Raw genomic sequence first — 24,716 nt, 5'->3', positions numbered from 1 at the left:
TCCCCTGGAGGGAGGTGGGGAGCAGGTATCTGGCGGCATTCCCAAAGCTGCTTACTACACGCTTTGCATGAAAACATCCCTGGATAAAAATCAAAACCGGCCCCGGAGGCAGAGTCCAAACCCAGCACCTCTCTCCACAGGGAGAGGTTGCAACCACCTTGCCCTGACAGCGGGTGCTATTTTGGTACCACCCCAACCCCACCCTCTTCCTCCTGCCACGTCTTTAAATGAAAGTCGGAGCGGCTGCTCCCCTGTACCAATGCCAGAGCTGCGTTGAGGAGTGCTGGCTGTGCTCACAACTTCCCAATCCCAAGTGGGCTTTCAAGGGCTTAAGTGCTAAGAGGTTCATCTTGGCCAAAATGGTGGGATTTCAGCACGGAGGAAGAAAAACTTGAGGTACCCAAATACCTTCTTTTGGTGAAAAAATGGGTTCCTGTGGACTGTTAGGCACCTAATCAGTTATTTTCTTGGAGAAGGGGAGAAGTCATGGCTAATTTAACTCTGAGTCTTAGACTTGGAAACCACTTCCCATCGCAACACTCTTTAGGTACCTCTGTGGCTTTGAGGACCTTGCTTTAATTGAATTGAGAGCATGTTTCATTTCGAGAGGTGACTGAAGGACGTGCAAGGTTGACTTCAGCTCTGCAGTGTCCAATTCTCTTTTGAAAATTACTTCAGTTTCACAGTCATTTAGAAGCTTTTGAATTTTTTCCTCTTGCTATCTCTGGCTTCTCCTTGTGTAAAATAGAGATAACAATACCTTCAGGACCCACCATGTTTTAAAAAAAGACTTGTGATCCTCTGAAGGACAGCACGTTGAGCATTAACTCACTAATGGAAGAGTTCGGCAGATGACAGAAAAGTCGGGAAAAACTGCGTCCGGTGGTGGCCTGGGTAAGGCTGGGATGTCTTTTAAAGAGGCACTTTTTGCTGGCAGTGGTAAAATGTGTAGGTGAGGATGTTTGTCGTATTCTTTTGGCTTAAAATGTGCAGCTTTCAGCACACAGGAATGAGGTTGTTGAAGGCTTATGGGCTGATTCAAGTCATTTATGATGGGACTATATAGCGTGGGGAATATATTTGTCTGTGCTGTTTGAAAGGCTAGAATTTGCAAACTAAACTAAACCGACCTCACTAGACCTTTACAAGATAACCTTGGCTAATCACGGCTGACCTTCCTCCTCAATTACTACGAAATTTTTCCTCGCTCCCCTCCCTGCACAGTGCCTTGTTCTGCCAAACTCTCTCTCCCCAGACACGAAGTTCTGCTCCGGGTCAGTGATCTGCTGCGAGGACTCCTGTGTTGACTTCAAGGCTCATGGAGGATCTTCTGTTCCTAGGACAGCAGGTACCGAAGGTTTTCTTCCACTCCGTAAAACCTCCAAAGCTCTAGAAGTGCGGGTATGTGTTGAGTCTATGCCTCTCTTCTGCTCCACCTCTGAAAAGCAGAGCAAGCGAACAGGGCCAAGTGTTTCAGAGCTGCAATTTCTGAGCATGGAGAAGTCACTGTGTTGCCTTCTCTTCAGCCAGAGGAGGTCAAGTTGGTCACTCTTTCAGTCCCTTGTAAGGAGTCGCTCCACAGGTTTGTATCTTGTGGACAGACAAGTCCATGTTATAATACCTGCTTTCTGCGCTGATTGCTGATTTGGGTTTTATAGGGTTTAACTGATCAGTACTTTTCCTTGAACCCGTTTGCTTTCTCTCAGTGTACTGGCTCCGAGGTTGCCGTGTGAGTGGACTGTTTCAGAGATGTTACCTGGTAGACTGGGAGGGGGGGTGTATTTTAGAATTTGTTGCCTTTTAATATTTCTTCACAGTTTTGAGAGTCCAACAACTTTTTGTGTCTTGTGGTAGACGTGCCTTCTTACAATCCTGTATTGGAATGGCAGCTGGTCTCATTGTCTCCCCAGGCTTTTACATGGAGAATTTTCTGATGAGAATATTACTTAAAGAAAGGCAAAATAATTTCTTTTTTTGGTGATAGTTATGTAAAACTACAGCACACAGAAAAACAGCTTGTGGCATCCAAACAAGTTTTTGATTTTTAGCAGTCTCAGAGAGATAGTGCAGAGTCTGTAGGGACATGCAATGCATTTCCTAACTTTTGGAGGGAAAATACACTGCTCTTCCACTTCCCGAGGGTTGATCTGTGCGCAGAGAGCTTGCCCTGGGCTCTGCTGTGAGGTGATGGCCTGGTCTTCCTTAAGCTGTCCCTTCCTCTCCTCTTCCAAGACTTGTGTTGGAATAGTTGCTGTTAGAAATCAGCGAGGTAAAATAATGCGTATGTGCGTATACATATCTATATCTATATATCTAGATATAAAAAGTCTGTGTGTGTGTGTGTATATATGTGTGTGTGTGTATAAAGAAAATAGGTAGTGGCACAGATGTTGGCTCTCTGACAATAATTAACACAGTCAAATGTAAATGAAAACCTTATTCAGAAGATTTACTTACTATTTTACTCTGGTTCATACAGAATTGAGCATTTGGGAATGAAAGAGAGAGTTGATTTCTGAGTGCACTGCAATCGTATCATGTTGATAATATAAAACAAAGCTTATCTTGCTTTCCCATATTGTAGCATGTTGAAAGTAGTGGGAAGCATCTAAATCATCTTAGAAGTAAGAGTGACTCCAGAAACTTTGACTGATAACTCTCACCACCTATAATAGTTAAAATACTTAAATGGGAACTTGCATGTGATGCCTGCCTGAAGGAGTTCTTTTTTGCAAGATAAAGATGACGTAGGGAGGCAGAATAGAATAGAGAACAATAATGTTTCTAAAGCATTTACAGTAACAAGACGTATAAAATACTCTCAAAATGTTCCCAGTAGTTGTGGTGACCAGTGTTCGGGAGTCTCTCCTGTCTTTACAGCAGAAGAAACCTGAAAATGTGTATTTCTGTCAAAGCAAACACTAATAAGGATATATCTGATCCTGCTTTTGGGACCATGAATTTTATTACTGAGTGAAGTGTCTGGTTCTGACGTTCCAGAGGGTGTTTTCTGTTGCTTCAAAACCTTTTTGGACCTTTCATTCAGCTTTCATCTCTGGTTAAATGACTCCTTAACCCTGCAAGGCACTGCAGAAAAAGCAGGTTATTTTTTTTGTCTGGGGTTCTGCCATGACCCATCATATTACGGCTTTTACCCAGAGGCTGGTGGAAGTCTGGATGTCAGTTGTCATTATCTGATAGCCATGTACAATACCCAGAGAGGCACTGTATGGATCAGAGGTCAGGGATGGGGCTGCAGATCCGTCGATGAAAGAATCTCGTTACTGTGGAAGCAGCTTAAAGCAGGGATCAACATGAGTTACGGTAGCTGGGTTTTGGCTGGGTGTCGTGGTATTCTCCAGATTTCAGGAGGCAGAGAAGATCAGAGAGTTCGTCAGGAATATTTCATGTAATGTCAAACAGCTCTTGTCAGATCTGCACCTTTGTTTTCAGAAAGGCAGGATGATATTTTGGAAAATGTTTACTATTGTGGTTTTGCTAGACTGGTTTTTACAGCCAGAAGAAATGGATGAGGGTTTTTCTTGTCCCATTCGTCGAGGATGTTCCAAGTCCTCCTTTCCCGGATGTGTGTTGTGTTGTCCAGCCACTCCAGCTTGTGTGTTCAGTGGTCCTGCCAGATCAGCACTTCACTGAAGTTCTCCATAATGTATTCACAAAAAGTGATAAAACGCTCCGTAAGAGGCCTCAAGGAATGATTAGTTTAATCTTCAATTAGTTCCCGCTGAGACTTGATGAGAAATCATTTGAAAAGGTACGCGTGAGCTTTAATATAATCTGCCTGTCCAGTTGTCATGAAGCATAGTGTGCAGAGAGGAAAGATGTTGCAAATGGAGAAAACCATGGCATTAGGATCGAGTATTCTAGACTGCTGCCTGCGATGGGTTTTTTGGTCTGCTGGAGTGGCTTCAGCCACTGGGATATTGCTACGGGGTGTTAAAGACAGCGTGAGGGAAGAGTCAGTGCAAACTGTATGTTCAAGCATGTAAGCCATCGCTGTTGGGTTAAAGTTGCAGCATATTGGCAGAGAAGAATATTTTCATTTATACGGCTAGTGAGGTGCTGACAAGAAGCAGGCACGCTTGGCGCACCCTTGGTTGCGAAGGTTTTTGGCTCGGGCTGTTGAGCTTTATATTTTTTGAATCCCCAGCAAAACAGGAGCTAAAGCCAGTCCAAGTAGTTTTTAGAACGCCCTTTCACAGTAAGGTGAGTGAGCTGGGGGGAGAAGAGGACGGACTTCCCAAGTCCTTTGGAGTTGGCCGATTGCCTCCAGTAAACAGTTGCACAAGAGTGCCTCCCTTGGGAAATGCACTGTTGCTTTCGGTTTGCACAGCAAATGGAAAACACTGGCCACTTTCATTAAAGAGAATGAGATACCGTGTTGTGAACTGGCTTGGTTTTTTGTAAATTGTTTAGTCTTGCATCTCTGCAATCAGATGGTTGTTCCTTGTTGCTATGTTTAGAAGGTCTCCAGTCCTGCAGTCATTAAAGTTGTTTTATGTAACAAAAAAATCCCAACCTTCTGAGCAATTGAAAATTTGCTTAGAATATGGGGATCCAAAAGTGCTCCTTCTGGCTATGCAGAAGTCTGTCAATCGAATGTTTAGAGATGAAACAAAATAAGAACTCCCTAGTGCCACTCACGTTGGCCACAGACTCCCTTCGGACAGCTTGTCTGTACTTGCATCTTCGTGCTGGATGTCTCCCGCATCTGTGCGGTTTTAGGTTCCATACATTTATCTGTCCAAATCGCCCCTCAAACATCTGGGTTAGGTTTCTTACTTATGCTGGGTACGCCCAGAGCCCTGTGGAGTTTGGCTGGAAATAGGTAGGCTCTGCAGTACTGAAAACCATAGCTCTTCAGCTTTGTTACTGTTCAGAATAATCTTTGCTCACCTACCGGAGGCAGCTTTGCTGCCAAAAGAGAGTCGTTTGAGTGCCCGCTAATCTGCTGCAGGCTAACTGAGTCCAGTTAGTCCATAATTTAATCTTATTGATTGCATGACCTACTCAGGAGAGGAATGGATGGTGGCAGGTTAAGCTCTCACTCCTTTTGGTAGTATTAGCTTTGCATGCCTCCAAATAAGCATCGGGGGAGGTTCAGATTGGACATTAGGAAAAGGTTCTCCACTGAGAGGGTGGTCGGTCACTGGAACAGACTCCACAGTGAAGTGGCTGTGGCACCAAACCTGTCAGAGTTCAAAGAGAATCTGGACGATGCTTTTAGTCATATGGTTTAGTTTTAGGTAGTGCTGCGAGGAGCAGCGAGTTTGACTCGATAATCCTTATGGGTTGCTTCCAACTTGGGATATTCTGTGATTCTATGAATACCCACGTTGTGGTGGGTATTTACAGGCAAACAAGTCATGCTGCTTTTCCCTGCACAGACCTACACTTATTCGGGGCACATCCTCTCGTTCACAACACTGAATGTCACGTTGAATGAAAAGTGTGGGGGAGAATTTTAAAATCACTGGTGGTATTGGACAGCTGGTGTTGGATGTGGAAAAATTTGCATCCAGAAGTGGTCTGTGGGTGTGCATTAGTTCAGGAGGCAGATGGACTTCCTCAGGCTGGCCGGAATGCTCCTGTGTGCAACAGCTAGAAAATGTTTCTTTGATCTCTGGGCCGATGGGTTTGCTGGCAACGTTTCACTGAAGCCAAGAAAGGAAGCAAATACACACTCCTCAGTTTAGTGATAGCTGAAACAATAGAAGGTAATGCCCGGATCAGAGGAGCATGCTCAGGCTGGAATATAAACTGAACCCTGGTTGCTGGAGTGTGGTTGGGGCAGAGCTGTGTCTGATAAACAGCAGAGAGCCACGGAGAGGGGAAAAAACAGCTGGAAAAAGCCAGGAGTCAATGAGGAACGTAGAAGCAATTGCATTAGAGGCTTATGGTGAAGCCAGCGAGAGGAGACATGCCGTCCCAGGGCAGAAGGCTGGCTGCAGGGGCACGCTTGGATGTGAGAGGGGGAGATGACCCCTCCTGGCTGTCCCTGGGATGTCCAGGGAGGACGACTGCATGCAGTAAACCAGGAGGAATCACAAGACCCCGAATACTGGCAAGCCACTTTGTGTTTAAAGGGGCAACGTTATATGCATATCGCAATAAACCTTTCTATGCTGAGACGGGTCATCCTCCTGCCTAGCACGAGACGTCATAATTAATGCTTAAGTTTGTCTTGGAGCTGCAACTCAGTGTCCCAGTAGCTTGCTACTTGCATAGATCATCTGCACATAGGCAGAAGTCATCCTTTCAGGGGAAGCATTTGGAAATACAGACCATGCAGGACTTCACAGGCCATGTGGCCGTACAGTCTCTGTGGGATGACATGGAAACCTGTGCTTCTACTGGAAACCCTGTGTTTTTTCAATGGGAATAGCAGCTTTTCCATGTAGCGCTCCGACGCAGTACTGAACTCCCCTGAAACACTTTGAGAACAGGTTTGGGAATAAAGTCAAGAACAACTGTGACCCGCTGTGCGATACTTCCAGTTCAGTCCCTTAAGAGCCACATGTGTTTCCCCTGGAAGGACACAGAGATGCTGAGGGATGGCTGACATCGCTGACAGTCTGTCCCAGAAATGGCAGCTACCTCTTGCATGGTCTCAATTTCCATTAGCAACCACTTAAGCAGATAAGCTCTTTGGCCATCACAGCAGTGCTGGTGAATTTGGTTTTACTTATCTTTTTGGCAGCTCTCGGATCAGGCAGTCTTTTACGAGTATCGTCTGAACTTTATAGGTTGCAACACTTTTCTCAAATTTCCATTCCTGAGGCTGCCTCGCAATAATACCCAAAACACCATTTATGTTTTAGTATTTAAATCTTTTATGAACTGGTATGAAAATCTCCTGTGCCCTAAATATTTTAACTGAAATATTTTATTTTTTTTTAATCTTGCAAATTTTCCTCTGTGGGTCTGGAGAGTTGAGAGAACCCTTGCGAGGGGAAAATCCCACAGTTAGGGGGTAGTCCGGGGTCTCCAAGCAGAAGCACAGAAGGAGAGTTGGAGAAGCTCCTGCCTTTCTCGATTTGGCAGACATCTTTGATCTATAACGCTTTTTATTTTCAAAACCTGTGGCTGACTAAATTGCAGAACAACAGGACCCAATTCCACCACTGTCCCCCATCAAGACGAGCTGGAGCGAGGCGTTCCCCGGCCGCCTTGGGCTAGTTGCTGGGCTCTCCTGGAGTGTGGCTGCGGGCGGAGGGCAGGGTACGGAGAAGGGACTGGAGCCTCCGCGCGTCCACCGCCGGCTTTGGCAGGGAGTCAGGGAAAGACAGCGTGGGGATGCAGGCAGCTGCTAGGTGGATGCAGCAGGCTGCCAAGCTAGTAGCAAGCTCCGAGCGGCGAGGCTGGGCTTCTGGCAGGGAATTGCCAGCGACTTGCATTGCAGTTTCTCTGAGGTTGCTGGAAAAGGGCCCAAACTGCTCTCCTTTCTGGAAGAACGACAAGCTAGAACCCATGGATTCAACGCAGCTCTAATGCTTGTTACCACAACGATGCAAAAACTTGCTTAGCTGGAGTCCCGTGCCGGTGCCAAGCTCCCTGCGCTTGGCTCGCTCTCATCTGCTTGAATCCCGGGGATGGCTTCTCACTAACGGATCAATGAATCGATAACCGCCTTCAAGCGTTTATTTAAATATGGCTACCTTTTACGCTGCTGTTGGCACGGGCTGACACCAGCAGCATTAATTCTTGCTGGGGCAGAAGCGATGCTGTGTGCAGCCGCAGCACCGCCACGGTCAAACCAGCTGCTGTCATCTGTTTTTTAGTGACACAGCATTTTTCTCCTGCCCTGCTGAGCGGTGGGAATGTCGCTCAGGCACAGGGCAGGCTTCTGCGCAACGGGGATTATTTTTCTTCTTTTGCGGTACAGCTCAGATCCAAACTGGATTAAATCATGGTCTACGTCTAAAGTGCAAACTGCTTAGGAGAGGTTCTCAGAAGAATTTACTTCTGAAAGAGACATATTTGCATGGCATTTTAGGAGCAGTTTTTAATGAACTAGACACTTTCCAGCACGTAGCTTGCTAAAATGTGCTAAAAACCAAACATGGGCAGGAGGATTTATTGACTAACCCTTGTAAGTAAGCAGGGCCAAAATAAGTTCTTTCAAGTGGGATTCGGGAAACCATTAATTGGGAACTTAGCAATTTTCATTGTGATCTGATTTGTTGCTTGCTTACCAGAAAAGGAGTATGTCTCATACTGTGTACTGCGGGGTTGTTCCATATGCTGAGGACCTAAAAATGATTTCTTTAAGAGTAAGCAAGTCTCAGAAATGCTTTTTTTGCTATGAATTGAGCTGGGAATATGACACATGTAGAACTGATATCTTTGCTCTCTATACTATATAACTAAATTCTTAAGAGTATGGCCTGTCTCTCTCTCTGTATGCCTGAAAATCTAGGAACATGTATGACTGAAAGTCCATCTTGCCTGGCATCCTGCCTCCTCCATATATTGTAAGTGCCAGATGTTTTAGGAGTGGTTATTTGTAACTTCTGGACGTAAGTGATTTCTTCCCACCCCGATATGCTAGACTATTGTCTGTAGCATGACTGTTTGTGTCTTCGTTAAAAAAAAATACAAAGTAATTAAAAACATTCTTAGTGGTGTTATATTTAATATAATTACTACCAGCATACCAGTCTATACCTGGTTTCCCCAAGCAGTGAATTCCTTGGGTTCACTGCAGTCCCTGAGCTGCTGCTTCTACAGCCCCACATAATTCCAGTTCTCCCCCGTCTGTGCTGATGCTTCCTGGTCTGACCACAAAAACTGCTGAAGTCCCATTTCCCGGCCTGTCTGTGTTCACCTTGCTCTCTCTCACCACCCTTCTCTCTCCGACTGGATGTCTGTGCAAAGCTGGCTTCCATGGTTACTACTAAAATAGGCAAAGGAGATATTTTTGGTCAGAATCTGCCAGTTCAGCAAGATCAACGTGCTTTTGGGAAGTGTTCTGATTGTGGTGAAATTCGAGCAGGATGTGGTCTAGCAAAATGAAATCAAAAACCTCTCCCCGTTGCCTCCAGCCCACTTGCATCTTCTCAGACCTTCTCCTCCTGGGCTGCCCTGTGCCCCGCTCTGCCATCAGGGAAACCTGCCACACAGACGACCTCGTGGCAGGGCACTTGTGTGGAAATGATTGGGTTTTTGTTCGTTTTGTTCCAAGCACTGACGTATCCAAATCTTCTCTGCCCTGTGTCAGCCAGGACACCTTCCTCTCAGCCAGCCTCCTCCTGAGCACCTGTTCCTGTTGTCACACTACTTTGCAGGTGTTATTTATTTTAGATGTACATAAAAGCTATTCAACCATATGATGGCCTTTGCTCAGTAACGTATTGCTGTCACTTGTCCTGTCTATCCTGTTTGCTTCCCTTGTGGCATGTCCCAGTTAGGTTGCAGACCTTCTGACGAAAGGGATTGTCCTTTTTTTTTTTAAGTACCGTGAGACACCTACTATACTTACTCAGCCTGAGTAACTTTTTCTTTTTGTCTTTGTAACAGGACCTCCTGCAGTTTAGGTAGCTTTTTTTTGCTTCCGTTACAAACGGCATTGTACTGTTCCTCTGTTAAACTTCCCCCACAGGTACAGGGACAGCGTGAGCTGTGGTTCACGTGCCATTTTACAGCACTGACCTGGTGGCTCTCTGCTCATGAACCTTGTGGTTTTCTAAAGCTTCTGAGCCTTTACAAACCCATGCAATTCCATCACCCAGGGAAGACCAGCAGAGTGACTGAAAGATGCAAGGACCTTATCAGAGTTCCCAAGCCCAGCTCCCCTGTCTGCAAGGGGCTTCCCTACCTTAGGGCTGAGCTCCTGGTTTCCAGCACTCTCCTGAGCACAACGGCTTTGCTGCCCTGGACCTATTGGTTTAATGGAGATGAAAAGAAGGCAGCTTCTCCTCCGTCAACACCTGTCCCTGCGTGTCTTTTTCAGAAGGAGAGGAAGAGTATTTCTTTTCTCATTATGTTTATCCCTCTTTGCAAATTGCAGTGTGCAGTGATCAGAGACATTAAAACCATCATTTTTATTAAGACTTCAGAAAGTGGGCATTTTACCTGGGTGGATGTCAAAATGTGGGGCAGGAGACAGCCTCCCAGCAGGTGCAGACAGCTTTTATGAACTTAAAATATAATATCTCACTGCAATGCAAAACCCAACCGCTTTGTTTTTAAACAGACACGTATGTAGTTTTACATTCTTATAAACAGAGTTACCAAGGTGTACCTGCACTGAAATAACCAGAGGATGAACACATGCTCTGCAGCCACTATCCAATTTCCACACTTGTTATTGCCCACGTGTGCTGTGCTCCTGGTGGGCCACACCAGAGGACTGCGAGGAGTTGTGACTTTGGACAACCTTGCTTTCAACAGCTTACCCTAAACACAAAAGGGTGCAAGCAACTTTGGTTTTTTTTGTTATATGTAACCAAGATGTTACAGGATGCCCTACTGAAATATCCAGGTGTTTTAGAGAGTTGGACCTGTGCCTTTGCACGGTGATGCATGCTTCTGATGGCCCTCCAGGACAGACCTCCTCCTCCCAGTGTCACTGCTTAGAATTGCTGTCTAAAAGGGTGTTTGCTGCCAGTAGTGGTAAAACTGGGAGCAGACCAGTTGGTCTCAAGACTAATCTACTAATGTCCTTCCATTTCTGAAAGTCAAGGAGGCAGCAACCTGTGTGTCAGCACCTCTATAGGCAGCTGCCCGTTTGGATTTCAGGCACAGAAGTACATTTCCAGAAATTCCTTGCATCCTAATGGAATAAGTTCTGATTTGCCAAGAAGGTGCTGCCTGACTTCTCCTACCACAATCCCCATCAGCAGGATCGGACATGCTCTTCTGCAATCACACTTTAATGGCTTATAGTTTGTGGGCTGAGCTCTGGTAATTGACTGACTAGAGCCGTTATCTCCCTGCAAATGTGAGGGAAAACCCCTTGCCCTAAACCTTGGCTAAAGAAAGTTTTGTTTGGCATGCGTTAGCCCACACTTGCAAAGCTGAAGGCTATATACACAGTTGGTTAGCATGGATCACTTGAAGTATTGTCAACAGATATGTTAGGATTAATGGAGTTGTCTGAATTCTGTGATAGAAACATCTATAGGCAAACTTCATTAGATCCACATCTGCAAATTAGAAACCCTTCCTACCCTGTTTGGGTTTTGTAATCTTTGGAGATCACCATGCAAGGTGGAACACTCGTGAGAGCTATTATTCAAGCTGATATATAATGATTGCAAAAAAAGGTAGGGTGTTTAGACAGATGATATGAAGAACAGATTTGTGAGAGGGTCCTTAAATTCATGTTCCTTTCAGCTCTTAGGTGCAGACGTGCATTGAAAGGAAGGGCATGAGTGAGATCCTCAAGCCCACTGAAGTCAGAGTTCATATCTTCTAGACTTGTCATTGTAGTGCCCGTCAGAGGAGGGACTGGGATGAGCAGGAGAGTGGAGAACAGCACCTTTCTCCTATAGAGGGAAGTCATCTACAAAGGATGTCCTTAGGAGCTCCATTATGTATTTCAGTGGTTTCCAAGAGAAGTAACATCCTTATTTTATTGAGAATAGTTGCAGCTTCGTTTTCTTGTGGGATACTCAGTGCCAGGCTGGTCCTTAGTCTAGAGGAAGCCAATGCTGGAGGACTCCACCATCAGTGGAGACATTGGAGCGGAACATGTGAGGGATGTCAGTGCCAGGCGCATCAGTGCCTCGGGTCTGGCAGAGGCACAGACTGTCATGCCAGCAGTTATTCTGGGTTTGGTGACCAGCCAGTCTTGAGGGAGACGATGAATCTTGTCTGGCCTCTAGCTTGAGAGGGGCGAGAAGCAGCTAAGTCCTAATGGACCTTTTCCTCCTAATGCCCTCATCCTGGGGAGGTCCAGCTCTCTCACCACCGCAGGGCTGTTCTTCACCCAAAGGATGGCTGGTCCTGTCTTAGCAGTTCCTCCTGACTCACGGGCCAGGACAAGGAGTTAGCGATTCCTGGGGACTGGGCAGATCTGCAGAACATCAGCAGAGAGCGGCACAGCCTGGAGAGGTGGGTTTTTTCCTCCCCTGGCGCTGTTGAGGACTGAAGGGATTATTTCGTAGAATCATAGAATCATTTAGGTTGGAAAAGACCCTTGGGATCATCGAGTCCAACCATCAACTCCACTCTACAAAGTTCTCCCCTACACCATATCCCCCAACACCACATCTGAACGAGTCTTAAACACATTAAGGGACGGTGGCTCCACCACCTCCCTGGGCAGCCTATTCCGGTGTCTGACCACTCTTTCTGTGAAGAATTTTTTCCTAATGTCCAGCCTAAACCTACCCTGCTGCAGCTTGAACCCATTCCCTCTTGTTCTATCGCTAATTACCTGTGAGAAGAGACCAGCACCAACCTCTCTACAATGTCCTTTCATTTGGGGCTAAATATTTCCTTGCTTTCAGCTCCGTGTAGGAAAAGAATCGTTTTATCAACCACTTGGCCACGTGTGCTTCAGCGAGGCAGAGAAGGCACACTGAGTCTCCGTAATTAACATCAACAACTCTCTCAGAGGAAGGGGTAAAACCTGAGCCCTGGAAACTTAGATTCCCTTCTGGTCCTGAGGGGAGGGGAATAAAGGAGGTATTATTAGAAAGCATTTCTTCTATTTAACAGATGTTAAATAATGCTATACCACTATATCAACCTGTCAATTAGGCTAATAGGAAACAGCGTATAGAAAAGTTAAGAGATGTGAATTGTACCGGGAAACAACCGCCCCCCTTCTGCAGGGTCCCGGGTTTGGGGCCGGGCATGGCCCCAGCGGAGGGTGCGGAGCACAAGGAGCAGCCGTGCTTACGGTCGGCATGTGGGCATGGAAAGGGGAAGGAACGGCTGCGAAAAGAACTTGTTGCAGCTGGACAGGTTCTCTCCCACCCTCTCCCGGTTGTCATGCTTGAAACTGCATTAAAAAAAAAAATAATCTTTAAAGCAAAGATGATATGTTTCTTTAAGTTTTTTTCTTTACAATGTATACGTGTCATGCTGTATGGTTCAGTGGTGTTAATCGGCATTTTCAGAACCTAGATGGATTAAAGTCTGGAGGGCAAAACCAAACCTCTAATGGATGATTAAAGGTTGAAAAGCAAGCTTGGCTTTGCAGTAGCGTGCACCGGTCCCGAGTCAGACCCAGCGCTGGGATGGTGGTGGTTTTCTGTCGGACCCTGCATGGCTTCCTTAAACTTGCCCTGGTGATCCCCAGCCACCCCAGACAGCGGAGTTTGGTACAGTTTTATTAACATAGCTGCATGGAGCCCAAGGTTAAGTGATGGGAATTTCAAAACAAAACAAAACAATAAATTAATAAAATGAACGTGTCACCAGCTGATCCTCTTCTGACCACCATCTGTCCCCTGATCATGTGATGTCTCCCAGCTGGCCACCCAAGAGACAAACCATGCAAGATCATCATCACAACATATGCTGCTATTTACACATTTTTAAAGGTAATAGTTGCTAGGCTGTCATATTAGTAGTTAAGAGTAGTTATTTGGAAGCTAAGGGATTTTTCCTTTCTTCCTTCCTTTCTTCCTTTTTTTTTTTTTTTTTAGGAAGCCAGTGACTCAGCAGGTATATTTCTAACAGAGATGTGTTCAGGGTTGGCTCAGTGGAAGTTCTGTGTGATTTCCCCCACCCCCCCCACCCCTTATTCTGTGGTATGCTGTTGTGCCTTCTGTAGTAAAGAGTAGAATAAATAAAATAAAAAGAAGGCAACGATACAACAAATTTTACTAGTGTACCTTTTAGGAACATTATGTGCTCTCTTTGCCATCTCCAGGATGCAAACCAAGCTGTGCATTTTTAAACTATTGTTAAGATCAAGGATGTGGTTATGAGAAGACTTACAATTTATAGGATACTTAAGCATTAAGGATTGAGGCGAAGAACATTTCCTGGGGATTAAGGACTGACTGGGTGAGCCTCAGGCCATTAACCCCTGCCTGTCATTAATCTTCAGGAAATGCCCTGCAGTGAGGTCATTATTGCTGGTATATGCTGAAACAGAAAATAATAATAAGGAAGGTCCCCGGTTTATTTATTTATATTTTACATAACACGGTTACATCGGGACTGTAGGAAATTAGCATCTTTCTCTTCGGCTGGTTTGTACTGCTTGAATTAATGCAGTTCCTGCATCTCACTCTTTTGTGGAAGGTTATTGTCGGATTGCACGAGCGCAAGCGGGGGCAGAATTTGGCCCACCGCTTGTGTTGCACAGTATTTGATGCGATGAATAAGCGGTGCTTCCCCGGTATAACTGCTGGCAGGATATAGCCCGATACAGAAACCGGCTCAAAATGCTTGTTTTACAGCAAAGCAATTTATTCACAGTTCTAAGCATCTCGCAGCCTTTTTTTAACTCATTGAATAATCCTTTTAGGTTCCCCATAAAGCAGGTGAAATGCTTCTGCTGCAGTCCTAAGGCAGAACACAGGCTGCATAAATAGCATCTAAATTACTAGGAATACAAAATACACATACAGTAATACATACCTACAAAGGCAAATTCATACTGACAGGACTGCAGTGTGTGCTTATCAGCAGCAAAACATCTCGGGGAAAAAAAAAAAAGAAAAGTGGCTTTACATTGAAATTGTATATACGTTTCTCTCTATTTTTAAACACTTAAATACTATTTTGTGCATGTTCTTAAACCCAGATGCAGGCTCCTTTTTAATGAGCCTGCCTGCTTAAACATTTATTAGCTTAGAGATGTATAGTTTTCATAAAGCTGGCTGAAGCTTTTTTGCAGAATATCTTTGCAAAAAAAAAGCTGCTTTTTTTTTTTTTTTTTTTTTTTTGTGTACATGGCCTCAGTCCTTGCAACCTCCTAGAGAGTCTGTCAAGGCGCAACTTAAAAGCTCGTTCAGGCGACCATGACCCCCTGCTAGCAGATTGTCTGCCTAAAAGGTAAGGGAAAGCTAAAAAAGAAGTAGAAACTTAAAAGTAGCTTCTCAAAGGCTGCATAGATCTTTTTTTTGTTAAACCTAAAGTGTTTAAAAGCTTTAATATTGATGGCCTGTCAACTTTGTCCTGATTCTTTGGCTTTCAGTTAAAAGGTTTTTGTTGTTGTAGCTTATGCAGTTGCTCTGTTGCTATGGAAACGTGACATCAAAATGACGTTTCTCTGTTTAAAAGCTTTTAACTAAATTCCTGCCTGTCAGATGTAGGCCCCATTTTGTGCACTCAAGCTTCAAGCTGTTGCAAAAAGGTTTCATATGTTCTGTTGTCATTCAAATTCTTTATCCACATATGCATGTCTTGCACTACAAAAAACCTAAACTAAAAACTCAATCTATATTAAGTGTCCTCTTTTAAAACCCTTTTAGGTCAGTCAGCAATGGCTGCAGCAGAAATTCCCAGTTACATTGTCTCTTCTCAGACTGAGAAACACAGGAGGGCCAGAAACTGGACTGATGCAGAAATGAGAGGTTTAATGCTGGTTTGGGAAGAATTTTTTGATGAGCTGAAACAAACTAAAAGGAATGCCAAAGTTTATGAGAAAATGGCTAACAAACTCTTTGAAATGACTGGAGAAATTCGCCACGGAGAGGAAATAAAGATAAAAATTACAAATATGACATTCCAGTACAGGTAAGCTTCAGTTCATTCTTTTTATTTTAAGAGATTTTAGCAGGGGCAACGCAGTGATTTTTGCCTTTCAGAAAGAAGTCTCCTAGAGGAAATCTGTCGATAAAAGATTAAAGATTGTTCATATCGCTTTTAAAATTCTCTCTTGCCAGTGCTGTTACGTCATTGTTAATTTTTTCCCCCATTTCATGTCAAACTCTGGGACAACTTTGTTTCTTTGTAATTAGCTAGCCTTGTTATGATGCAGAGGGATGGAAATGTATTTAGTGGGAAAACAGATTTATTTTTTTTTTCTCTCTCTCTTTGCTGAGGGGACTGATTGTGTTAGCCTGCCAGAGGCTCCTTGCAGTGAAACTCCTGCAGTTTGAAGTGGCCAGTGAGAATCGTGATTGCAAGGCAAAGTTTTGGTTTTGTTTTTGTTTTTTTTTTTAAAAAAAAAACAAACCACCCCTAAACAGAATAATGTTTTTTGGGGGCTGAAGCTCCTAGATTTTGTTCTTGTGAGTTGAAGGGTTACACTTCACGGGGCCAAGAATAATTGAATGTCTTATTACTGAGTGACACACATTGCTATAATTATAAGCAGCAGCAGCGAAAGAACTATTATATCTGCAGAGAGAGAATCAATGTGCACTGTCAATACTGCTCCAGAGGAGTGGGGGGGAGGGCGGAGGTGTCTACAAGGGGATGATAAAGAACAGGCAGTGTCAGTCAGGAGGGGAAGTTGGCTTTAGAAAATGCGAGGCATTTGTGCGTTTGTTGTTTGCAGGGGGAAAAAAATAATTAGAACTTAACAGAAATATTTGCATATCTTTTTTTTTTCCCCCTCCTTTTCTTTTTTTTTTTTTAAATTCTTATCTCTGTGAGGCACAAACTGCCTCATACTGGAAATCCTGAGTGGTGATTTTAGCTATGTGCTTGTAATGCAAGAAAATCAAATATGTGATTCTTTTATTTAATCTCTCCTCAAAGCTTGTATTAATAATAAAAAAGGTTATTACAGCAGGCAACCATGTTAAAACTGCTCGCTTTTCTGTAAGGAACCTTCACTGTATTTAATGCAGAGACTACTCATCAAATAGAAAACTAGGGAAAATCCTGTAAACCCCTTAACTTTGAATGTCCTTCTTCTGCGTTTGTATGATCCACAAGCATAATCTTTAACATCATTTCCCATAATATTAAACCTGATGTTTTGAAGCAAAAGCTAACGTCTCCAAAATACTGTACTAACCCTGCTATAATCCTTACAATTTTCTTCACCCAGTCGGTAAATGAGAAAGCTGGAAGTACGATTTATTTTTGCCCAGCATCACCCAGCAGTTCCCTACTCGGATGCAGATTTAGAAGTCGGGAGTTGTTGGCTACCAGGCCTTTGCTTAGTCTGCTAAATCTGCAGTCCTCCCTGCTGAGGCACACGTCTTGTGGCACCGAGATTTTACAGGTGTCTAGCAACACTGCACGATATTTAAGTGCCGTAATTGCCAAGTGGAATAGGTTATTTCTGTCAGCCTTTGTTCTAAATTTTCAGTGTTGTCGTCAATCAGACCGTCTCAGTTTTTCTAATTAGTGTTTTTACTTTAAAGTTGCGGTGGGGGAAGGGAAGAAATAAAATCACTCATGTACGTGAAGAGGGGGGGGGGGGGGGAACACAGTGCTTTTTTAAAAAATTCTTCTTATGTTTCTGTGAACTTCTAAGATTGCTTCTGTTGCGTGTTGTCATGCTGCTTTTCTGTTTTGCAGTGCGTTGCAGCTCCCTGCTTATTGATTAAGATGCTAATCTAGGGGAGTTAGAAAACTGCCTTGCACCGTCACGGTGCTGTTTCATTTTTGTACTCTTGAATATGAAATGCATCTTTCTTCTTGTTTGTTCCTACCCAAGGCACGGCTGTGCGCTTTGCTTTCAAGGCGAGGTGGTAGGGAGAGCAGGGACAAACAAAAGCTATGCCTGACTTACAGTCTCGGGTTTTCTGGGCACTTTTTGTTGGTGTGTGAGGATGGGAAACGTTGCGATGAAACTGAAAATGATGTGAGATGCCACCGACTGCTGGCTTTGCTGTGAGGCAGCTGAGTTTTAATCCAGGTCTTGGTGCCTGGAGGATACTTGAGGAAGATGCTTTACCTCGCTGTATTTCTGGGCATCATCACTGCACGGTGGCATAAACTGAAAAAGAAGATCCCGAGAGTGGGAAAACGCTCTCTTTTGAGATAATATTTTGTAATGATTACGTAGGGTTAGTTAGCGTGGCATGGAGAGTGCAGCACCAGCAGCAGGAGTGAGGGGGGTGTTCTGCACCCAAGTGGTTATTTCTTCCCATTGCTTCATGACCCTTTACTTTTTTAGGCAACTGTTCACAGCGTAGCAAAGATGCTATGGTCTGTAGCCTGACTTTGATAGTCAGAAATTAACTGGATTGGAATATTTAATCAGATAATTGTATTATTCAGAGATGTGCCACAATTTCCTGAAGGAAAATAAATTTTCTGTCCTACAAATTGCTATACATATGTATACGTGTGTATACATATACTTTTGCCTACGAAAGAAAAAGCAGTACTTGAATATTTCTACTAATCCTTTTAACCAAGTTCGGTGTTAAAAGTGGCACGTCTTATCTTGGGACAACTCTTGAAACAGATATTAAAGACTTGAAACATTAAAGAATATGGAATAGAAAGCAGTGAACACATTTATAACGGTGCTTTCCAGTCTGAGGATCCCACGGCGTTTTAAGATGCAGTCCTGCAAATATTGTTCTGCTTATTTTGCTCAGTGAAAGCCATTACTCATCGTGCAGAAGGAGTCAAAGTCAAACAAACGTATACATAGGTAGCGGAGGAGCATTTCTTAGCCAGTAATTATTGCATTTGCCGCAGTTAATGCAACTGTGTGTGTGCTTACGGTGGCACGGAGCGCAGTATTGGGCTCACAGCCCCCGTATTCACCCTGCTTCTGGGGATGTTTAGATCCTCCATGGAATTTTCTGCTGCCAGATAAAGTTAGTTGAGGTGTAGTTCAGTGCACGTGAGCATCCATCACGAAAGCGACTTTAGGGTGATCATATCCCGTTCCTCCACATCCGAGGTAAAAACCTTATTCAGATGTTAAAATGCCATTATAGAAATCTATTTTATGTCATTATTTCCTCCTTGAATTCTTGTGTTTATTTCTGACTGCCCTATATTTCAATGAGGCGACAAGAGAATGAGAAGATGATTAGAAAACACAATTAGGCTGAGATGTGGAAAGCTTTCTTAATTAAAAGAAATGGAAAAGTTTGTGAGTTGCTTAGAAAGAAGGCAAAGAAATATAAAGGAGTTCTAGAGGTGCATAAAAATATATGGTACTATTTTGCAGAATATAAAGCAGATATTTCTTTTGCCGTAATACAAGAAGTTATTTATTGGAATTGCAAGGCAAGAAACATAAAGCTAGTTAAAGTCATATAAATTTGTATTACACTGCATGATAAGCATGTGGAACTCATTACCACTGAAAATCATTGACACCAAGAGAGCAGTAGGTTGTTTTATTATTATTATTTTTACTAAAGATTAGATTTATTAAATAAAAATACAGACATTGTTTGTTTTCAAATTAGAGTTATGAAAGACAGCGGGTTTCAGGATATTACTAGCTGTTGATGGAAAAGCAAGCAAGCGTCTTTATGGGTGAATGTCCCCCCCAAAACGTGTCCATCAAAATAATTCTTGAAGTATTTAGCACTGACCTTTGTCAGAAGTGAGGCAGTGGGACGATGGGCTGATCTGGGAGCGGTTCCTGTATTCCTCTGCGTTACTGTAGTCCAAGTGCATGTGGAGGAAATTATTCAGGGAAAACGGTACCATGACCTGAAGTAATTCTTACTGGTGTCTCAGTATGTTAAAGGACCGTTTCGTCCGCGGTGGAAATTGGCTGGGTGGAAAATTCTGCACAGCACCGTAGGTGTAAGGAAAATTTTTTCGCAGGTGCATTTGAGTAAAATTCTGCTTTTAGAAATGGCAGTAGAATCTGAAATATCTGCTGTGGCTAGATCAGCCACCAGGTTTTTAATGTTCAGTTTTGAAGACACCTGTGCGGTGAGCTGCGTGAACCTCCCTACTTATCCATCTTGGAAGGAGGAAGGGCTGAGTCAAGCCTGCTGGAATTCCAAGTTAAGCTTTCTGATGTGCTGGCCATCAAAAGTTTTGCTGAGATTAGCATGCCAGCTCTTGCACTTTAGCATCACTTGGAATACGTGCTGAATTCTTTCTATTGTGTAGGCTACTTGGGGCATTCAGCACATATAAACCTATAATTAGTGCTTCTAAAAGAAAGCAGTGTCCCGTCACCACTAAGATGCTGGTCTTAATGTGTAACTGTATCTGTTGATATAATATTTCCACTGGCATAATACACACTGGCTTATAAGAAGCTAGGAGGGTTTGTAAAGCTTGCACACTGGTCCACAGTTTTGACTGATTCCTTCTGATGTTTCAAAATAAGAACTGTGTGAATGCAAATTTATTATTTTCAAAAACATCACCCTCCCCAAAGCCTAGGAAACAGGATGCAGCTGTTGCTTTTTGATTTGAATCGCAGTCAATTAATGTTAATGATTGGTAAATTTGAATCAATCTCATGATTTGAATGAAAGATTAGTCTAATTTTTTATTTTCATGTGTACATGATAGCAATTAAACATTGTTGCTTGTGTAATCCGTTGCTATACTCTATGACATTAAGCAACGGGAATATTTGACCTCTGCTACAGCAAATGATAAAATATAAGTGCAGCCAAATTACTGCAGAAAGTTAAATTTCAATATTTTACTAGCTTTCTCTTTAATTTCAATAATTTATAGCAGATGCACAACTTAGTACTGTACTTTTATACATCTTTCTTTTCCTCACCATTGATTGGTTCATGAACAGTTGCTATTTATTATTTATTTTGAAAGCTTTTCTCAGAAACCCCAGGAGATGGATCTCGTATCCATTCCTTAAGGCAAGTAGTAATATCAAATACTGTAATAATAATAAAAAAGCAATAGTGTTTTGAGAAAAAAATGTAAAAAATAAAAAAAGGCAAGTTACAGACTGCTTGTTTTTTACTGACTAAATGATGATTTTAAAAAACTCTCTAGAACATAATATTGTAATAATTTTATTTTAGAAGGTGGATTAATAGGCACAGAATAAAGACTGAAGAAAGGTCAACGGCAGCACAAATTACTCAACTGGTGTCTCAGTCCATTCAGTGGAGTGTTTTGGCAGTAGGATCTCAAAGCCCATTAATTTATTCACTTCTCTGCAATGAGACAAGCCACCACCTTTCAGATTAACTGAGCTGACAATGTTTTCCAGATATTTGTCCACTGGAAACTTGACTTTGATCCCCGAGCTTTTGGAGAGCGTTCTCAGTCGCCTCTGCTCTCAGCTGGATTTTAATAGAGCCTCATGAAACAGCAACAGCTCTAGATAAACTCAGTGTGAATTTATTTTGCAAGCTCTGCTGGCTTTCTCACTTACCCCTGCTTTTTACCTAATTTTTCTGCCTTGGCTTGCTCACTCAGGCAGTGAGTTGCCCAATGTCAAAGTGCTGAATGTTTGGCTCATCTTCCTCTCTCATTTCTGGACTATTGCATCCCAGCCTTGCTATTGTCCTGTTTCTTTTTGACTTCTTCATTTTTCATTAAAACAAACAAACCAAACCCACAGAGAAACAAAACAATAATAATAAAAAAAATAATCCAACTTTACATTTTGGATGCAACTAAGAGCTGCTGGGATGAGTTACAGTAATAACTGACTTAGAATAGTAAATTCATCTTTGCTTTAGACTTCAGTTCTGCCAGGGTTATGCTTACCTCGATGCAGGCAAAATCTCTCAGCTGTCTTGCTAGGTTCTCTGGACTTCTGGCAGTTGTATAAAAAAATATTTAAAAATCAGTGAGTCCTGAAACTTGATATTAATATTACCAAGTTAGCTATTTGGTTTGTTTTTACCAGAAAGCTAAACCATCACCACTGTTCCAGTGAGTGTTCTCCCTGTTTACCTCCACCTGCAGCGTTTCTGCTTCTTTTCCAAAGGACTGACACTCCCTTCCCCCCTTATCTTCTCATCTTTCCGTCTGTTTCATCCTTTTTTCTTTATGTATGAGCCAGACTCCATACAGGTAGATGGTTGCTGCTGGTGCTGCTTTTAAGCCAACAAAGTTCTCTTGCCTACCTCCTGGTAGTGATCCTTTTTTTTTTAGCCCTGAGCTATGGTAAGCAGTCAGAAGTAGAAGAATTAGTATCCATTGAATGCATTCGGAGCCAGAGAAATACCTGGGTTTATATAGCTGCAACTCTACAGCTGTGTGGGCAGATAATAAACAACAGCTCTCCCTTCAAAATCATGATAGTTTCGTAAAAAAAAAAAAAAAAAAAAAAAGGGTCTGGGTACACAGTGGAGCTCAAACAAAAACCAACTGACCTACTCAGGCAAAATACCTACGCCTGAAAACTTTTCATAGAATCATAGAATGATTTCGGTTGGCAGGGACCTTTAAAAGTCATCTAGACCAACCCCTCTGCCCTGAGCAGGGACATCTCCACTGATCAGGTTGCTCAGAGCCCCGTCCAACCTGACCTTGAATGTTTCCAGGGATGGGGCATCTACCACCCCTCTGGGCAACCTGCTCCAGTGTTTCACCACCCTCACTGTAAAAAATTTCTTCCTTATATCTAGTCTAAATCTACCGTTTTTTAGTTTAAAACCATTACTCCTTGTCCTATTGCTACAGGCCCTACAAAAAGTTTGTCCCCCTTTCTTATAAGCCCCCCTTTCAGTACTTAAAGGCCGCAATAAGGTCTCCTTGGAGCCTTCTCTTCCTCAGGCTGAACAACCCCAACTCTCTCAGCCTGTCCTCATAGGAGAGATGCTTGATCCTTCAGATCATTTTTGTGGCCCTCCTCTGGACCGTTTCCAACAGGTCCATGTCTTTCCTGTGCTGAGGGCTCCAGAGCTGGACTCATTATTCCAGGTGGGGTCTCACCAGAGCGGAGTAGAGGGGCAGAATCACCTCTCTTGACCTGCTGGACACACTGCTTTTGATGCAGCCCAGGACACAGTTGCCCTTCTGGGCTGCAAGTGTACATTGCCGGCTCACGTACAGCTTTTCATCCACCAGTACTGCTAAGTCCTTCTCCTCAGGGTTCCTCTCAATCACTTCATCCCCCAAGCTCTGTTGATACTGGGGGTTGCCCCAAAAATCACGACCAGGGTAGGTGATTTAGTGAAAGAGATGCAAGTAATAAGGCCAACGATACTTTGTACTTTCTTTATCTCAGTCTTCACTGCCCAGATCTCTGAGCCTGGTGTGCCTGGAGTAGGGTTAGACGAAATGGTTAGTTAGTATGGTTAGACGAAATAGCTGGTGGACGGCCAGCTTAACATGAGCCAGCAGTGTGCCCAGGTGGCCAAGAGGGCCAACAGCATTCTGGCTTGTATCAGGAATAGCGTGGCCAGCAGCAGCAGGGAAGTGATCGTGCCTCTGTACTCGGCACTGGTGAGGCCTCGAGTGCTGTGTTCAGTTCTGGGCTCCTCTGTACCAGAGGGACATTGAGGTGCTGGAGCGTGTCCAGAGGAGAGCTGCCAGGCTGGTGAGGGGTCTGGAGACCAGGTCATATGAGGAGAGGCTGAGGGAGCTGGGCATGTTTAGCTTGGAGAAGAGGAGGCTGAGGGGAGACCTCATTGCCCTCTACAACTACCTGAAAGGAGGTTGGAGAGAGGTGGGTGTTGGCCTCTTCTCCCAAGTAAATAATGACAGGACCAGAGGAAATGGTCTGAAGTTGCGGCAGGGGAGGTTTAGATTAGGTATTAGGAAGAATTACTTTACTGCAAGAGTGGTCAGGCACTGGAACAGCCTGCCCAGGGAGGTGGTTGAGTCACCATCCCTAGAGGTGTTTAAGAAACGTCTAGATGTGGCACTTCAGGGCATGCTCTAGTGGCAGAGATTGTAGGTTGTTTGGTTGGACTCGATGATCTTAAGGGTCCTTTCCAACCATGAAGATTCTGTGATTCTGTAAATACCATCAGCAGAAAAGGACTGAGTCAGGAATCATCTCTGAAAGTTTGTGAAGATTGAGGGAGGTCCCTGGGGACTGAAGACAGGCCACTGTTTAACCCATCTTCAGAAAAGGCAAGAACAGGGATTAAAAGTTGATCAGCTTCCCTTCAACTCCTGGGAAGATCACAGAGCAAGCCATCTTGGAAGCAATTTCCAGACACGTAAAGGAGAAGGTGGTAACCGGAAATAGCCATAGTGGATTTACTAAGAGGGAACCATATCTGACTGACTTGCTTGCTTCCTGTGATTAAATGATGAGATCTGTGGGTGACAGCAGAGCAAGGTATGTTGTCTGGTTTGACAGTAGAAACCCTTTTGACACGGTCTCCAAGGACATCCTTGTATCCAAGCTGGGATGTTATACTTCAAATGGATGGACTACCAGCTGGCTGAAAAACTGGCTGGATCTCTGGTCTCAAAGAGTAGTGTTTAATGGCTTGTACTCTACCTAGCGTCTCATTCCAAGTTGAGGACTGCAGAGGTTTATACTGGGATATGCCCTGTTTAATATCAACAATCCAAAGAAGGAGATGGTGGAGTCCATGCTCACTATTTTGCAGATGATGCCAAACTGGGGGGCTGCAGTCTGCACATAGGAGGGCAGGCCTGCTATTCAGAGGGACCTAGACAGGCTTGAGGAATGGGCTGACAGGGACCTCGTGAAATTCAACAAGGACAAATGCAAAGTCCTGCCCCTGGGATGGTCAAATCCCCTGCACTGATACAGACTGGGGATGGACTGGCTGGGCAGCAGCTCTGCTGATGAGGACCTGGGGGCCCTGGCCTAATGCTAGGGTAAACACAAAAGCAGAGTCAGCAGAATACCAGCTCTCAGCTTTTCCTGTCCTTTTTGGCACAGTGTTTTGCAGTCCTCCAGGATCAGACCATGTCCGTGAAGCCTCAGCGCAGCTGCTGGGCTTTGCACTGGAGTGGCTGAGATGTCCTCACGCATGGCTTTT

The 24,716-nt window shown here is 43.8% G+C and overlaps 1 protein-coding gene across 1 annotated transcript in view; it reads left to right on the top strand.

Moving 5' to 3' along the window:
- The first annotated feature begins 1,318 nt into the window (after nucleotides 1-1,318).
- MSANTD1 (Myb/SANT DNA binding domain containing 1) overlaps nucleotides 1,319-24,716 on the top strand; it is a 35,860-nt gene continuing 12,462 nt past the window's right edge. The window contains 3 exon segments of the mRNA XM_054203390.1: nucleotides 1,319-1,382; nucleotides 1,385-1,582; nucleotides 15,399-15,663. Of these exon segments, the coding sequence (XP_054059365.1) occupies nucleotides 1,319-1,382; nucleotides 1,385-1,582; nucleotides 15,399-15,663 (527 nt within the window).

Source organism: Rissa tridactyla, chromosome 5, assembly GCF_028500815.1.
Source record: "Rissa tridactyla isolate bRisTri1 chromosome 5, bRisTri1.patW.cur.20221130, whole genome shotgun sequence".
Taxonomy (NCBI): domain Eukaryota; kingdom Metazoa; phylum Chordata; class Aves; order Charadriiformes; family Laridae; genus Rissa; species Rissa tridactyla.
The sequence above is the reverse complement of the archived record's forward strand: the minus strand, read 5'-3'. Positions and strand labels throughout refer to the sequence as shown.